At 39.7% G+C, this 18,483-nt stretch overlaps 1 protein-coding gene across 7 annotated transcripts in view; it reads left to right on the top strand.

The window, feature by feature from the left end:
* LRRC7 (leucine rich repeat containing 7) overlaps positions 1-18,483 on the top strand; it is a 96,661-nt gene that overhangs the window by 22,126 nt on the left and 56,052 nt on the right. For all 7 annotated transcript variants that reach the window (XR_003398912.1, XM_026853711.1, XM_026853710.1 and 4 more), the window contains exons 6-8: positions 10,576-10,639; positions 14,569-14,643; positions 17,388-17,532. Coding sequence is in view for 6 of the 7 variants with exons in the window: in XM_026853711.1 (XP_026709512.1) it covers positions 10,576-10,639; positions 14,569-14,643; positions 17,388-17,532 (284 nt within the window). In the remaining variant the exon portion in view is untranslated. The remainder of the gene's footprint in view (positions 1-10,575; positions 10,640-14,568; positions 14,644-17,387; positions 17,533-18,483) is intronic.

The following is an 18,483-nucleotide window of genomic DNA, read 5'->3' as shown; positions in this document are numbered from 1 at the left end:
ATCACATTCCAGAAGACTTACTACTTTGGCACTACATTATTAAAATATTGCCAATATTTTAATAAGCAACTACTACTGCGTATCTTCCCTTTAGGCTTTTTAAACTAAATATATTTGCTGCTCAGAGAAGATGCAGAAAAATATATTATATTGTTTTCTTATTGTAAGAATGCTTTTCCAACACATATAGTGAGTCAAACTTGTCTGAAAAATTGCCTTAATTGTACTTGTCTAAAGGCAGTAGTGGCATTTTTTTTTCTCTATCTCTAGTAAGGGCCACTCTGGGAGAAGATAAGCTAAAACTCCTCGTATTGCAGTGAACACACGCCGGTACTGCTTCTGCCATCCAGGGTAATCCTGATATTACTTAAACTGTAATTAGTGGTTCTTACCTGGTAGTGTTCATGCTGTATAATTTTCATGTGTCAAATGGGCAAATGGAAGACAAAGCAGAAATTAGAGCCTTGTGTGTATGTAGGCTGGTTCCATCCACCGGATGTTTTGGTATTTATTTATCACTTATTCGCTTCTTTACCATTTCACAGATACAAAAGCATTTTCTTTTTTTCAGAAGAGTTATATCTGAGTAGTAGGGCTGAATTTCAGATAAAGACTTCATAGCACAAAGTAGGATGAAGGGTGAACATTTCTAACCATGAGGAATCACCCTGGCCCACCTTACATTCTTTTGGATCTTAATTATACCAGAACCCTGAGCTCCTCCCCGAACAACTGGGAGCTAAACACGCGGAGTTTGCTCTGACTGCTGTTAATGAGATCTAATTTGGTTACACTTAGACTTTGTGCTCCGCTTTCTCACGTATGGTTGTTTTATGGTGTGCAAGGAAATTGCTCATTATACTCAGAACACCTTCAGTCAGTATTCTTTTAATTTTACTTGATTTAAAAAAAAAAAAAATCTACAGAATAAAAGCTCCTGCACACAATTCAGACTGCAAGAGGAATTAAACAGAAAGATGATGACTGCTGGAATGCATTGAGAACAGGATGGGCTTTTTACCTGCCGTGACCATCGGAGACCTTTTCTTTTTCCCCGCTGGAATAGGAGACTGCTATTTGTTTCCCAGCTGCAGTGCTGGTGCAGCGTTGACTTGCAGGTAACACCCCTCCTCTGCGTGTCTGTGTGCACTGCGTGCTCTCCTCGCTTACCTCTGAGTAATGGCTCCCCCCTGCCCTGGGACCGCATGTTTCTGTCCTTTAACAGGTGGTTGCACTGACGATGGATGGTTCTGAGCTAAACACGTGTACAGTGACGTTTTCAGTTGTTGCCATCCTTGGCCGTATCAAAGCGTAGAAACTGCGGATGCCGTGGGCTGGGAACTTCAGCAGTGGCCCTGACATGTCCCTCCGCATGAGCAGGAAGGGATCTTCTGGGATCAGCTCTGCTGGGCAGAGGGTTACCTTCTGCTGCCGTTCCCCTCGAGCTTTGGCAATTTTATTTACGCCATCAGGAAAACAAAAATAATCATGTAAAACTTGATGGCTCTTAACTGCTTATATTCTTACGTGTGTAAAACGGGATTGACAATTGCTCTTGAAAAACTGTGGAATACCCGTGTCTGAATAAATTACAATGATCATTAGGTTTTTTATCACAATTACATTTTCCTGTAGCTGGTCAGTGAGTTCTTTTACGAACTGTTAATCTTTGTATTTCATAGTGAAATACACTTCTAGATTTATGTTCACCAGTTACATCCAGCATTTGCCTTGTAGCCATCACTTTAGGGCTTTTCCGTGCTCCATTTCAGCCTCTCCAGAGGAGTGGTTCTGTCAAAGCTCACAAGCTCTGTGTTGCAGCTTCTTCCCTGTCACCGGGCTGTGAAACAAATCTCCTAACGTGATGTCATCTCTCTGCCTGCCTTTAACCGTTCTCTAATAACTGGGCAAGAAGATCGTGGTATAGCCCTGCAGTTGCTTTGTTTTTTTCCTTTCAAAGCTGTGTCTCCCAGATAGAAGTGTTACACTGGCCTCCTCCCACCGCTCCCGAGGGCAGCGTGGATCCCGTGGGGTTAACGTGCTGGTGATGTGCTCTCTAGCCCAGCTGGCAAACACCCGCTGCAGCTGAACACGTTACTGGTAGTGAGGTAAAGCAACCGGCGTGGAGAGCCTGTCAGAGAAAGTCTTCCCAGTCGTATAGACTGTCCTTCTGCAGTTAAAACTGCTGGAGATCACCTCTGAAGGGATCAGCCATTCTTCTGAGGGTGCATAGCTGTAACTACACGCAGGTATTTCATGTGCAACAACAGGGGTTGCGCTCCGTGCCGTCTCTGACTACTTCCATCCTTCTTCCTCGATTAATAAGTAGTTATTGAATCGTGACATTTTTTAATCTCAAATTCATCCTTGTCTTTTTCTAGCACATCCCCTTTTTATTTCTTTAGCTTTCCCTTTAGAAATAATCCTGGGTTTGTGTTCGCACTGTCTCTAGGCCATATCTCAGTAGAAATGGGAATCAAAAGGGCTACTAAATAAAGAAAACCGTGTTGAGAGTAAAATTCTTTTACTCTTGTTTTTTGGGTTAGCAGATTCATTTGTCTTTTAGTCATCAGATATTCATTAACACCGTTTGAACTTGGTTCATCACTGTTAATTATTCAGCATCTGAAGTTAGGTCTTCTTCCTGCTCTTTGGCAAAGTAAATGGGAAAACAAGGGCAAAACTGCATTTTCAGTCTTGCAGGCTAAAACTAGGTCTCTCTCTAATTTATGTTCATTCATTCCATGCAAAACCAGTACATAAGAGTATAAAGCATCTGCTGAATTCTTTAGTCTTTTGAATAATATATTGTATTTCTTGATGAAACATAGGTTATTTTTAGTCAACTTTTAGTAGTGGAAAGCTTAGAGCCTGCATCTCCTCAGTCTTCAAGATGGTGGAGACCCAGATCCCAAGTTCTAGTCATCTTATATTAGTAGTTAAAGTATTAAATGTTAATTAATGTTATATTCAATGTTCAAGTTGATCAGTACTGCAATGTTTACGAATCACTTGTTTACTTTCCACTGTATTACTATGCTATAAACAAAATATAAGTTGTCAAGTATGTTATTTACCAAAGACCTAATCTTTTAAGGAAAAACAATGAGGTGACCTTTGTGGCAGTGAATGATACAGTCAGTCTTGCTCACTTTCAGTGGTTTTGAGCGTAGATACCTGCAGTGCATCCTGGGTTTGTGATTGGTAGGCAGGTGTATCTGTCCCAGGCCGTGGAGCAGTATTTACTGTCCTTATGTCACCTGTGTTACTGATATATTGTGTTTCTCCATCCAGGTGCGGACATCTCATAGCCAAATCACTGATCTCACCAGAGCCACGTGCTGTTTGCTCTCTAGATGGGAATTTGGCTCCAGTATTTACTGACTGTTAAGGGTGTGTTTGCCCTGTGACTCTAATGTGCTGAAGCTCAAACTTCCCTCAAGGGATCGTAATTCTGAAGTTCACTGATAGAACAGCTGTGTGTTTGTGTGGTTTTTAACTAGATAGACTTTGAAATTTTGCAAACGTGAATTTCTCGTGTTTAAGGTGTCAATTGAAACCAGCATTTTAAGATAGATACAAGGTCAAGAAACACCCATTACTTCCTGAAAAAGAGACAGTACTTCAGCTGAGGCCATTTAATCCTGCAGGTGGGCACATGCTTCCTCGTATCTTCCACATAGCGTTCCTCCGGGTTTTTCCAAGATAAGACAAAATTGAAAATACCAAATATTAAGTGGTAATTTTCAGTTTTCTATCTCAAAGGATCTTTCAAGTAGTGGTTTGTAAGCCAAATGGGACATTTCAGGGTTATGAATGTATACATGAGGCTCCATATAGCTCCAGCATTCAGGAGAACAGCCCTAAGGTACCGGGTGGCAGTCCCACCTGTATCCCTGGCTCGTGGGCATGCCACGGCCGCCAGCCCGGCCCCTTCCCTGCCGTACGGAGCAGCAGGTAATCGTCGCTTACTCTGCACCTAAATCCTTGCCCAGGTGATTCCAGCAGGCTGTTCTGCCAGCAACTGCTGCTCCTCGCTGCAGCACATTTCCAAAGTGGGGGGAGCAAGAACCCACAAACGGGGACCCACAAAGAATGTCAGCCTGTGGGCCACGGGGCATATGGTGGGAAGATTTGTGCAACCGGGTAAGGTGGGCTTCCATGGGGATCAGTCCAGACAGGGAAACACACAATAGCCTTGATTTGACCAGGCAGAGCCAGTTACCATGAATAAGGCAGAGGAATCCAGAGAGTGGATGCAAAATAAAAAGAAAAAAAAAAAGGAGTTTGAAAAAAGATTTTTAAAATTTATCCGTAAAGTCTTGATATTGCCAGGAGCTTTGCACTGGCTAACGAGATTGTCTGTGTTCTGTTTATTTATGTAATCAGTTAAGCTGAAGTGGAGCTGAACTGAAATGTAGACTGCCCTTCCCCAACGATTTGAAAGCTGAGTCGGGGAAGAAATTCGTGTGTGAATGAAAGTCAAAACTATGAAGATTTCTCCTTTTTCTATCATCAGTTGAGGAAATCTTTCCAGTTGTTGAGTGATTCATAACTAGATCCTAAACAAAGGGGTTAATTTTAGGGATCTAATCCATTTCCACCATAAAAATACCTGGTGGGAATGTAGGATCCTTTGTGGAAGGCAGTATTTTGAGTCAGTAGTGTGTTTTTAAGATCCCTACTTTTGCATGCAAACATTTTTTTCCTGAAATGGGGTGTCCCTTTTTACTATGACTGTTCATGTAAGAGCTTGATTTCCAGTTTCTGTCTATAGGACTCTTGTCTTTGTGGTGCTTTTTATTTTAGGCCCTGGGTACAGAATTAGGTGAAGTCTCACAAGTCTCCAGTGCCATTGGTTGTGTTTAGACACCTTCTGCACCATCAGTTCCATCTTTTGGGCATTGAAATTGATTTTTCTCATCTTAGCATTTGAAGATGGAGAGTGCCCTTGCCCATTGCCTGAGAGTACAGTGACTCGAACGGCAGAGGATGTGGAGGAGCAGATTTTCGGGCCACAGAAATGGCAGCGTTGGGAGCATCAGTACGAGTAGACTGTGTTGAGGTAGTTCTCCCAAACTATATTATGAAACCAAACTATTCTGGCATACGAGGGCCAATGGAAGCTGCCTCTTAGTCTGGAATGTTTCATCCAGGTGATAATGTCGGCTGGTGTTCCCATGGGCTTGACCCAAGCAGCGTTGTGTCCCGCTGTGTTCTGGTAGCCGTGGGGCCAGGGCAGCAGGGGGCTGCCTTGGGGGTCGGCTGCACCTCACTTCTCTGTGTGTTAGCCCCAGACCTCGCCACAGCAGTAGAGCAGCACACCGACAGGGTCGCCCCCCGGGCTGGTGGGGCTGCCCCCCCCGGGCTGGTGGGGCTGCCCCCCCGGCTGCCGGGCGCTTGGGCTGCACAGACTGGATTGTGTCAGGCACCATCCCCTGGCTCTGCTGCAGCCCTGCTTTGGGGGTTCACACTGCAGACTGTAAAATCCTCAACTTCAGTGGAATGGAAAGTTGTCATGGATGTTCTTTTTGATAGTTAAAGATGAAGCAGACATTGGTATACACGTTACATACACTGGTTTAGCTATTTTCTCAGTTATATAATTCAATCCACGTGTAACGATATTTTGTATCCTCAAAATCAGTTTTTAAACATACTCTGTTATTTTGAAGCCTGGATAATACATAGATTCAACACTTTATGGTGGATTAATTTATACTTTCGGTCCTTTGCTTTACACCACGTTTTATATTCTAGAAATTATAAAAATTATCTTGATATTCACTGAAAACTAACACTGGGTTTTCTTTGTAACCTATGAAGCGATGTAGAAGTAAATAGCAGTTTTGTGATTGTAATCATGCAGTACTTTAGCCCTGGTTAAGATTTAATTGCTCTGCAACAGGTAAACTATTAAATACTAATTTTACAATATAACTTCCAAAGTGATTCATTAATGAATTTAAAGTTACATTGCAAGGTTTAAAATACTAAAACTGGAAGAGACTCCTGACTGTGACATTTTAACAACTTTGAAATAAAGGTTATGGTGTACAACAAAAAGTGTGAGAAAATATCATTTGAAATGAATACAGCCGATAACCCGGTAACGGCAACACATTTGCCTTTATGTGGTTTTTATTTCTTCAGAAAATAGTGGTATGCATTTACCATAAACTCAAATGGAAATACAATTCTGTATGTTGTTGCACAAGGAAATAAGAGTATGTAACTGGGATGACTTGCTCAGTCCTGCCTTTGTGGAGCGTGGCACACAAGGAGCGGGCATTGTGTGTGTAGCGGTACTGTGTCGCCTCTTCCATGGTACTTCTCGTTGTCTGCATCTGGTGGTGTCTCTGACACAATCGCTTTCCTCTCAGGAATTTTCACCTGTCAGAGATACTTTTGTGATTCATGAATACGGTTTTTGATATGTGGATAGAATTCGGATGTGATTAGAAGTTTGTGATTGAAGGTTTGGATAAACCTTCACGTAATCACCATCTCCTATCTGTCAGAAAGCTGACCGGGATTCTGATGAGAATACCACGATTTCATTAAAATAATTTATGGCAGTTGACACTTTCTTTTTTTTGACAGAAACTGAAAATGGAAGGCATTTTCCTGGTTATTTGAAATATTTACAATATGTAGATAAGTATCTTCTAAATAAGGCAGCAAAAACAAGCATGCAAGAATGTGAGCAAGTTATATTGGGCAATATATGTGATTACCATGAATTGTAATTAATACCACTGGATTGTATAATGTGATTTATAATCTATGGAGTGTGAATGTTTTAAAACTATTGTGAGCAAAATTAATTTTTCACCAAGTATCCAGTAATCTTTCTGTGCTGGTTTTTGTGCATTTGTAATTTTTTGAGAACTGTATTCCATTATTGTGTTTAAAAATTTAAAAAGATATTCACCTTACTCTGACCCTACCGTGAGGTCCACTTCCACAGCCAGGAATCAGATCTTCTCCATATAAGTTCTGCAGTTACTTATGAATGGAAGAATAGATCCAAATGCGTTATGGATAAAGATTTATGTGAAAATTTTGGCTGCAAGTTTTATTAGCACATTAATTATTACATTACATCATTTAAGCAATGAATATTTAACTGAGCATTACTCATAATTGCACCTTTCCTGTTCCACCTTTATAAAATGACCCCACATAAAAAATATAATGAATCTTTTCATAAGAAAAATATAAGTAATTACATGAAAGAGATAAAAATATCACAAGCTAATGAAAAATCTCATATAATATTCCGCTGGGTACATTTGGCAATGTGCTTTATCTTTTGATATAGTACCTGCTAACTGAAATTAATCTGCCCCCATATAAATGTTGCAGTCTCTGAAGCTCTGTATCTGACTGTAGAAACTGCACAAAGTAACGGGACAAAGTTGCTTTTTCAGGTGAATTTGCAGTATAGTACAACCCAAAACCTGCAGTAAAACTTCTGTTCGAAGGTAGAATGCAGTAGGCAATACACACTTTGTGACTTGGGTTACCATTCCTGTCATCTTTGAGGAGTTTCAGAGTTCCACATTGTGTGTGCGCGTCAGCAAGGGAGAAAGGCTGCGGGCCAGCTCCTAGTCCCGGGTCAGGTGCTGGCGGCCGTGTGACTCGGGGCTCTGAGCGTTTGGACCTGGGCAGGGGCAGGCACTGTCCTTAGAAGCTTTTCTGGACTGTGACGTGGAGTGGAGTGCTGCCTGTGAGAGGAGCTTTGCGCGGTCTGTCAAAAACATATCGCACCTCTCCGGGATTTTCCCTTGTGAAGGCATGGTACTAGGTAGAGCTTGTGAGTGTGCGTACTGATAATGTTATCACTGAAAAAGTTGTAACGTCTGCAGGTGTAAAGAACTATAAACCTGCAATGCTCAGTGCTCACAGGCTGACACGTGCTTCCTGTGGTGTAAAACCTCTGTGGGGTTCTAAGGGGTGAAGCCTGCTGTCGGGATTTGTTAAAGGGACTTGGGTGGCATTTAAATGCTTTCCATGACTTGGTCACTCAGGCTGAGAGCATGAGCACTACCTGACTGGTTAGAAAGCAGCTGAGGGCTCCAACTGGTTTGTTTTAAGCAAAAATACTTTGGTTTCCAAAACAGGTAAATCGTGGCTAAGCAAGTGTAAGCATTTTTAGTAAACCTTGAGCCCAGTCTTGCAGACACGTACTGTCAGGGAGCGCCCACATTAGCGCAAAGAATGCTCCCAAAGTTAATGAGATTCTGTATGGTAATAAGAGTGTCCATAGTCATCAAGTTTTCAATTACAAATGTAATTACTTACTTCATTGAGTTCAATTAATTTAAAAATTTGTATACGATATTTACAATTTGTATCTAAATGTCAGAAGTCTAAACGAGATGAATAACAAATCAATTAAGACACAATGGTGAAAGTTTTAGGAGTAGGTTAGAACACACATTTTTTAGGGATGTGTGTGCTATTTAAAGAGAAAGGGAATGTAACTGAGCAGGCCTGAGTGTATTGCAGCTTTATTAAACTCAGCTTTTGTCTGGATGGGTAAAATTTCAGTCAGCTTTTGCAAGACATTTTCAAAGAGAAGAACAGTGCAGTTAGAGCACCAGAGGGTTTGGAAACACGTTTCACTACTATGTTAACAGGGATTATAATACAAAATGGAGTAATCTGGGGGAAAGTGAGAGACCTTCCCTTTGTCTAGGTGTCTTCATTATCTTTCTTCAGCATCTTCACCTGTGGCGCTGGTGGAACGCTTATTGCTTCCTGAATGGCTCCCAGCCTTCCAGATACTAAGGACTACTGTTACAAGATAAAATATTTTCATTATTCCTTCTGGCTTTATAGCAAGAATAATTCAAAGTAATGAATACTGTAAGACCAAAAATGCAGTAAGAAGCAGGTTGGGAATTGGAGAGCACGAATCAAAATTTGTATTACTAAAACAGGGGATCTGTGGAGAGTATACAGAAAGTTGGTTTGTGTTGAAGAAACTGCATGCTCAGTCTGGACTGGTCATAAATATATTGATAGATATTGTTTTGCAGCAGTGGAAGACTTAACTCCTTCAGGCTCCAGGCTCAAACTACATCTTGTTTTGTACTTTGTAGTCAAAAAGTTGTTGTTACTTTTTTCACTTAATTTTAATTTAGGTGCTAACCCCTTCGGAGCTGTGTGGGCAGATACCATTCGTTGTAGCAAACAGGCAAAAAGAATCTGTCACCTTCCTGTCTCAAAGATATTTGTGAACATTGATCCGATCAGATAGGTTGGAAAATATGTTGGGAAAGAGACATGGAATAGTTGTGGGACAGGAAAATCTAAAGAAACCATGTACAACAGTGAACTGAAGTGAATGTGAATTAGGTGAACTATCAGAAAGTGTTAAAAAAAGTTGTTAAGAGTTAACCTGCCTTAGGGTGACTGTCAGCATAGAAAGGTGACAGGATTCTGGAAGCAGACTCCGACTGTTTCTAAGTATTTCCAAAACACCAAATGATCACCAGAAATAACATATCCGCTGAGTTCCAGAGACTTGTTAGGAAACTGATATTGTGGGAAAACTGGGCAAAAAAAGGACAGTAACGAACAAGTAGAAATATGAACACTTAGAAGAAGATTTTAGAAAACCATAAAGGTTCTAACAGACACACAGTGACAGAGAAGGCACTGAAGAAGTCAATCATACAGGACTATGTCCTGTATTACCAGTAGTTGCAGAGTACTGGGGACATGAAAGGGCTTTAGGGCTTGGCACTGCGCTTCCCAGAACCGTTGTGTAAATGCCCTGGTGTTGATTCCATTATCTAGCTTAAATTTTCTGTGTTTGAAAGTACTGCAGAGTATGTCAGATGAAAGATAACAGCCCAAATACGGAAGACAGCAGGTTCTGTCAAAGGGAATTACTCATTTGGTTCAGTGGTGAGCTGTTTGCCTAAGAGGCCTAGATATATTTTAACAACTTCTCTGTGCAGAAAGTTAATATCTGTAACATACAGAAGCACACGTGATGCCTGATCTTAATTTGTGATCCTAAGATTCATTCCTTGAAATTATGCTGAAAGTGAAGAAATACAGTAGGCCAGTCAAAGTGTGTTTAATTAAAGAAATCTAATTATATAAACTCTTAAACTTGAGAGCAGAATATTTGTTTATCTAAATGGTTTTTGGTTTTACTAACGTATCTAGCAAAAAAAGCTACTGAAGAATGGCTTATATATTTCTGTGATTTTTTTTTTCTGTGTTAGAAATCTAAAAGTAAAATTTGCTTGTAATAAATATGCAGCAGCATTCTCCATCTAGCCCCATCACAACCTCACTTTTCCGTAATTTAAATGTTAAAACAGGTCTGTGGTTTTTTAGCCATAGCAGCTTTGATCATCAGTTTTACTTCTGATACAAATTGCAGAGGTAAAATGGTCTAGAATGGAATATATTGTTTTAATTTGCATCAGTATCAAACTGATATAATTCTTTTTGCAGTAGCAGGATAATTTGAACTTTATTTTTTGTCTAAATATAATTTGATTAACATTCTGCAAGTAAAAATTTCATCTTTGATACCTCCTTTTGCAGGTCAATGCACAAACTGACTCAGCTGGAGAGACTTGATCTGGGCAATAATGAATTCTCTGAACTGGTAAGAAATGCACCGTTTTTTTTAATAGAAAGCCTGTGTGTTTTGGATGCCCTGTGCATGGGGCGTTAAACTTTGACTTAAAAGGCATTACTGTACTGGGGCCACATGCTATGGTCTGCATCTTCTGCAGAAGAGAGGAGTGATCCTAGCTGGTGAGGTGGATGCTGATAGCACAGTGTCCTCCCTCGGCGGCGGCGGGTCAGCGCAAGGGCACAGGCGATTCTGTCTCTGAGCTGGAATACCTCAACCTGGGACGAATTGATGATCTCAGTATAAATACTTGTGGCAATTATGTGCTAATTTAATACCTATCATTATATCTTGCAAATATTAGAAATTGCTATTAGAAGTAGATTTGGGACACGAAAGCAGTTTCTGTCCCTCACCCCCCTCTTAAGATGAGAATTGGGTTCTCTGAGATTTAATAGCGTTCAGGAATTTTCTCCACTATCAGTACAGAAAATAATCAAGTTGCTGTTGCCTTTAGGCATGTTTCTGCTACATCTATAGGAACTGACACTTCTATGAGGGTGCTTAAACTCTGTTTTAAAATGTGCCTATTTTTAAGGAGAGCTCACTGACTTCATCCTGCAGCAACTGTAACGATGTTAAGAGAAGCAAAACTTAGAAAAACTGCTGCCTCATCCATTTCGGGCTAGTGCTAGGGCTGTTTGGGGGGGCCCGTGCTTTTGTAGAGCATCAAATTAATACTGTGACACTCACTGATGGTGAAATAAATGTCTGTGTGTGCCTTATCCACCACCAGCAGTGACTGCTAGACCTGGGAGCTGAACCCCTTTTCCTCCAGAGTCATTGACCAAATTTTAAAAATAGTGCTGCTGAATCAGGGCTTGCAGTTTTGTGGGGGTGATACTTCCTGTAGCTTTAATTCAAATTCAGATAATTTCACGTTTTTGAAGTGGCATCTAGCAGGAGAAAGTTGTAGCAAAGAGTCTACATCTGGTTTATAGACAGTGCTCTGTCTTCTGTCACTATGGTTATAATCCTCTTAATGTTTACTAGTTTATACTGCTGTGTTAGGAGAAAATAGGTGATTTTTAACTCAGACTTCTAATTAAAACCAGAAATCTTTTACACAGATAAATAGCATAAAATTTTCAGAAGTGGTGTCTGGAATTTTGATCAAAAGAAATAGGTGTGTGCTTCCCAAATACAGAGTGTGTTCCTATTTGAGGGTGGGTTGGTTTTAAATGACTTCACCATTCTGCATTTGTCCACTGTAGCATATGGTCCCCTACGAATGATAAAGCAGGAGTGCTGCGGCCTCATACTGCTCTTAGGAAACTCCCCGAGTTGACTCAGGGGAAGAGACAAGGGAACAGCATGAATCTGCCAAAATGTTGTAGGAAAACTGGTACTAGTTTAAAAATCACCTGGAAAAAGGGATCAGAAGGTCCTGTTTTCATGGATTCTGAAGATCGGATTTGGGTTTCAATAGAAACTTCCTTGTTATTGGAGAAAAACACTACTGGGACTGTGCTGGTGTGGAAGAGCTTTATTTCTTGGACAGTGCATCCCTGGACTGTTGAAGCCTCTCCCTTTGCACTGCAGGACTCTGCTCTTTGTACAGACAAACTGGAGCTGGGGGCAGAGGGTGCAGAATAAAGGGAGCTGCAAAGTAATTCTGCTCATTCATTTTCTGGGAGCAAGATCATACAAATCATGAGATAGGTATGTGCTCCTAAAATAGAAATTGTCACTTCCTAAATAGCAGCCATATTCAAGTGACTTAATGTAATCAAGGAAGGGAATAAGTAATTTGTGTCACAGGTCTCCGGGAATACCGGAGCATGAAATCACAAGGTATGGGTTAAGGATTTGAAATCTTCTGTCTTTGAAGTGTCAGAAATGGCACCGGACAAATGATAATCGGCAATTACAGTGCCTTTGGCTGGAGGGAGGGGGAAGTTGGTGTAGTTGCTCCCAAGAGTTTCAGGAGTCTGCTGTCAGCAGCAAGGCGTTAGAGGAAAATTTGAAAGAAAGTAGTTAAAGGTAGGGAGAAAAGGAAGAGGAAGGCAGATAAAATGTAATATACTTTTATCAAAGATTAATGTCTGCCTTCGGACCGGTCACTAGGAAGCATTTCTTCACTGAGAGGGTGGCTGAACCCTGAGACAGGCTCTCTGGAGAGGTTGTCCATGCCCCCAGCCTGTCAGTGTTTCAGAGGCATTTGGACAGTGCCCTTAATAATATCCTTCCAGTTTTGGTTGGTCAGGTAGTTGGCCTGGGTGATCCTTGTAGCTCCCTTCCAGCTGAAATAGCCTGGTCCATTCTACTCTAATTCTATTCTGTTCTAATTTAATTGTGTCAGTCTACATGGAAAATGAAAATATTCTTCAAAAATGTGTCAACGGAGGCATTTCTAACAGAGACAAATAAATTTTTAATACCACTTACCAAAGCTTTAGTTAGAACTCATCCGGGTTATGGAATACCATAATCCATGCTCAAGAAATTTCAAATCAAACTGTAATATGTACAACATAGGGGTAGTCTGTTGCTTTGAGAAGGGTGTCTGTCTAATGAGAGGAATTTGAAAGAAGATTAAAGTTGAGAGGGGAAATGATGATTATCTATAATAACCGTAGTCAGTGAACTCTCTGGAGGAATAAAGAAACATTAATCATCACAGGAGCAAATAGTATAAAATGACCATTAATCAATTTAGCCTGGAAATTAGAGTGGTTTAAACCATTGAAGAAACATGAAATTTCAATAGAATTAGCCAAGGCAAAATAAATTATCTTTAAAATATTGCCTAATCGTTTTTTAATAGAAACACATTATGTGGCAACATGGCAAACGGAGAGTTTTGCTCTCCAGATTAGCAGGTTCGCTCTTATTTGGTGATACCATCCCGTAACGTACTGTGTGACTGGGGCAACTGGGAAATTCTCGTGGGAATTACAGATTCCCAAAGAACCTAGAGCACAGGAGATAGCTAGAGGTCTCTCCTAAGGTCCTGAGACGCTAGGCAGATACTTCTATTTCTAGCTGTGTTGGAATCATCCCAGTGAAACAGCATTACAGTCTTCTAAAATGCTAGAACCTGGTTTAATCACAACCAAATGAAATATTTAATACCAGTTTCTGGCAGGCTTTGAAAAAAAAATCTCTCCAACTTTAGAGAGCTAAGGTAAATTGAAAGTCTTGTTTTACCTGTGAAAATAGTGTTTCATGAAAAAGAAAAATACTGCTTAGCCTGAAACATGGAAATATTTGTGACCTGATAATTCTTGATTTTCACAGCTGTAATGAATGAAAAGTGATTTGGGGAATTGCCTTTTTCAGTTGCTCTCACTAATATCCTGCAGTGTCGAAAAGAATAGAACATCTTAGATTAAAGTTTAATATTGTAATTTTAAAGCTTTATCATCGCATACTGCTGTTTTAACTCCTGAATATGACAATTGCAGATATTAAACCGTACATAAATGCAGTATATCCAGGAAAGTGTTCAGCAATATGCCTCTGTTAAGCCATTTTTAAGACTATAAATCATGCAAAAGGCAGAGTTCCACGTGTGTGCTGCAAGATGAGATTTGGTCTTTCAGTGCATTGTTTCTGAAGCTTCACAGTTCTCACTTCTCTTGCTTGCCGTGCTCAGAAATTGTATACTGCCAGTAGGCTGTTTAGAACAGAACTTCTAAGAAGTTCTTTGTGTTCATTTCTTTTCCAAAGGGTTCTTAAGTCTTTCAAGTTTTGACAAAGAGCCACGGCGGTTAAATTAAATGAACTGAGCATCCTGTTCATGTCATTAACGAGCTGAGAGTCTGGTGTGGGTTATAGAAAGACAAAAAAGGAAGGTGAAGAGGGAATTTTTTAAAAGAAAATATTGATTTATATTTAACTAAAGACATACAGATTTAATTAACTGTCCACAATATCTTCTTTTTTTTTTTCCTCAGCCTGAAGTTCTTGAACAAATACAGAATCTAAAGGAGTTGTGGATGGATAATAATTCTTTGCAAATACTACCTGGGGTATGAACATTTATTTTATGTAATTAAATTATTGTGTGACATAGTGAACTATTTACCTTGCAGTAAATAAATGCATATGCATTTCCTTGAATGGGCACGTATTCCTAGTTCATGTAGTCATTAATTATTATCTAGAAATACAGGTCTCTGCATCACCATTCACGTGAAAACCTTTTAAATGTTGTGTTGTTATGTGATAATGGGGATGGGCCTGTTTTATTTAAACCTTGTGTAGTTTTCATGGTGAGGGGAAATTGTTTCCTGTTGTCTTCTCAGTCACCAAGCATTAACTAGCAGTTTGATAAAAACCCACGAGTTTTACAAAGGAAGAGGAAATATTAAGTAATCTAAATAAACTTAAAAATAACAGATGGTATGTACAGACTCAACTATACTAGAAGCAGATCTGAGGCAGTGGAATGAAGGTGTATTTCTCTAGAAAGCACTCCATTTAGAAATGGAACAAAAAATACTTTACAATCTAAATGTTAGGGTCATGGTTGTCTATTAGTGCTGTTTCTGAGTTGTTGCTAAACCACAGTAGGACTTTGATTCTCAGTTTTTATTGCTATAAATTATTTGAGATTATCACTCTAAAATACCTGCACTGATTGTGACTGGATACCTCCACTGATTGCTAGGGATCCCCGTCAGCATTTTATCCCCCAGGTGGCAGATCCTGTTTCACACAAGAGTGCTGCAGGGAAAATGCAGAACTAGATCTAGCACAACCACGTCAAGGTGGTGAGAGGAGAAGTAGTACTTTCTCTGCCAGCTTTGAACATTTGTTAATCAAAATTCAGTTATTTGCATTGAACAATGATGGGGTTTTGCCTTATATAGATTACAATTTTTTTAAATTTTGTGTTAAGCAGGATATTTCCACAGAAAATGTTCATTTTCAGTCACTGTTCAAATACCCACTTTTTGAGTCACCTGTTAGTGGAAAGAAAAGCTGACGTTGAAACCAGCTGGAGATAGGAACAGAAATATTGTAGTATTGTTGTTGGAGTGTGACCGAGGAGATGAAATATCAGATATACAAGAATGTGGGCACAAACATTTTAACCATTATTCTGTTTCTTGTCTGTTCACAATGAAATTGGTTGATATACTCAGTGCTAAAATGTGTTCCAAACACAGTCCTGCTGAGCTGTCATCATTCCTGAAGAGGGTATTTAGAGTTGAAGATGTTCAGTAGATCGTGGAACTGAATCCCAAGGAGTGTAATTATTTTCTGTGAATAATTCATGTTTCCTAAATCTGCTTCTAGTAGACTCTAGATGATGTTTTGTGAAAGCCTCCTCCAAAACAAGAGGTTTAAAACAGTTCATATTAGCTTTAGATTTGGACTTTTAAAAATAGAAAGTAAATACCAACTGGTAATTGATTTTAAGATTTGGGGATTTGCCAGGTTTCTAATGTTAATAATTTATTTTTTTGAAAAGTAGTCTGTGCTAGAAACAAAGATTGTATTCAGCTATTAATATGGGTAGAATAGCAAAGGTTGGGGTGAAGAGGAGATTTTTCCCTTTATACAACTCGGATATGATTAAAGACAGCGAAACTGCTTTCTTGGAAGCAGAGAGCAGATCTCAGCAAGGTAAGAGATGAAAAGCAAGCTATAATCATATTGTTTGAAAGTACCTGTAGATGAAGCGGTCTAAAATTATTTTCCCTTTTCACATGTACAGTAAATAACCACTCAAAGTGTATGTAGATAACTAAAGAACCCACTCCCCTGAGCATTTATAGAATCCACACACTTAACGAGTCATTCCCTCGGCTTTCCCAAAATCCATAAAGGAAATTCCCTCCAAGGCCGTGAATGTTTATTCATCTGGTTTGAAACAAAATTTGATATTCCTCATTTAACTTGTGTGTTACCAGTGAGGTAATTCCTGTGGATCACAAAGTATTTCTGGGGATGCAGAGTGCTGGAGCCCCGCGGCAGGTCTCAGTATCAGTGCTGTGCTGCCAGCCCGCCCCGCTGGGGCTGCTCGGGACCCACCGTGACGCCGCTGTGCTCTTCCACCTGGAAGGTTTCGTTTACGGGAAACAGCAGCATCTTTGTTGTTGATTTCCTTGGTGAAGTTTCCATCTAGAATGCAGCGACCGTCTTGTGATAACGGATCAAGAAGCAGGTTGCTTTGCAGGCTTCAAACCCTGACGTGCTCCGCAGATTTTCAAAGAAACGAGGGAAGAATTCCTGTCACGTTGCTCATTGATGTTACGGCTGCAGTTAAACACTGTATGCACAAAAGTGTACTGCTGGGGTTAACTGCTTATAGGTGAACTATGAATATCTAAAGTCTAATTTTAGGTTTTATAAAATTCAGAGAATCAGTTTGACACAGAAAAAGCTTTACCTGCATGTCTAGCCTCTGCGATCTTCAGAGCTGCTGAGTAAATTGTGAGTAAATGTCCCTTGGATCTGTGTCCAGATGAAGAAATAATAGAGTAGCGTGACTGAGAGCTTCAACTTTGAGCAGATTTAATGAATTTGGAACGCGTTAATGCGATTGATATGTGTGGTTTAGTTTGGTACAGTTCCTTTTGCAGTTGCCTGAACAGGAAGGCTGTTAGACCACCACTGATACTGCTTCAGGGCAATAACCCCTGTAAAAAGGATGCTGAGTTAACTGAATATAAGCCTTTATTACTATTGTTTGTCTTTAATTAAACTGAGAAACTGGCAGGCAGTGTATATCTGTTCAAGTAACACTTTGTAACATGCTATTAAGTCTATAGGGAAGTTAAAACAGCTCGTGTACCTGGATGTGTCAAAAAACAGGATAGAAACTGTTGATTTGGACATATCAGGATGTGAAGGACTTGAAGATCTCCTGTTGTCATCCAATATGTTGCAGCAACTGCCAGACTCCATAGGTGAGAGAAGCTCAGGATTTCTTGTAATCTTCTACAGTTGAGCATTTCATTTATATATATATATATATTTTTTTTGTAAATATGAGACTTCATAATAGCTCTGTACATCTGGACAGTTCATTTCAATCTGGATTCTTTATATTTTCTTTGGAAGCAGTTGAGGTGTTTCCTCTCCTGTACAGCTTCCAGCCGACGAGCCCACTGTATCGTCATCAACTTCCTCGCTTTCCTAACGTGTCCCTCTGAACGTGGAACTGTTCAGTTCCCCGTTCTAAATCAACTTAGTCAAGATTCCAAAATGTATTGCTAATTAATAATACTGTGCTACACAAATGTTACTGGACGTGTCTTACAGCTGTTTTCCATTTTGGTCTTTTACATCTCACCATAAATTCTAGAATTTTTGCTTCGTGTGGTTTTCTGATACGCACACGCAGATTAATTTTTAGAGGGCAATTTAGCTCCTGTACAAAAGGAATGGATGTTTTCATTTTGAACTACACATTCTTACAATGAAGATATATTCAGTTCTCCTTTCCAAATTCCTGTTACTGACTGGTAATAGATTTAATAGGAGAAAGGCAAAAAGAGTCATTTTAATGCTGCATTTTCAGCTGAGGGCTTGCTGAAATCCGTTTTAGTGGAGCTTTTTCATCTTAAAATAAAATTTTGTTGGAATCTAGATGTTTCTTGGAACATGTTGATTTTGAAAAAATTTTCAACAAAAATGTTCTGCAATTGAAATGAGGAGTGTTTCTAGCATGCCTTTTAATTACACTTCTCATTTGCTTCAGCCTTCATATTATGGCACGTTAACATTTTTTCCTCTATATCAGTGATTAATTTATATTATTCCCAACATTAATTACAAATAACCATTTAAAAAACGCTATGTCAGTATATCCAGAACTCTTTCAGGGAAAAAACTCCCAGAATGTGGAAATCTGTTCC

This window comes from Athene cunicularia (genome assembly GCF_003259725.1).
Source record: "Athene cunicularia isolate RWA chromosome 8 unlocalized genomic scaffold, athCun1 chr8_part1, whole genome shotgun sequence".
In the NCBI taxonomy this organism is placed as follows: domain Eukaryota; kingdom Metazoa; phylum Chordata; class Aves; order Strigiformes; family Strigidae; genus Athene; species Athene cunicularia.
The sequence above is the reverse complement of the archived record's forward strand: the minus strand, read 5'-3'. Positions and strand labels throughout refer to the sequence as shown.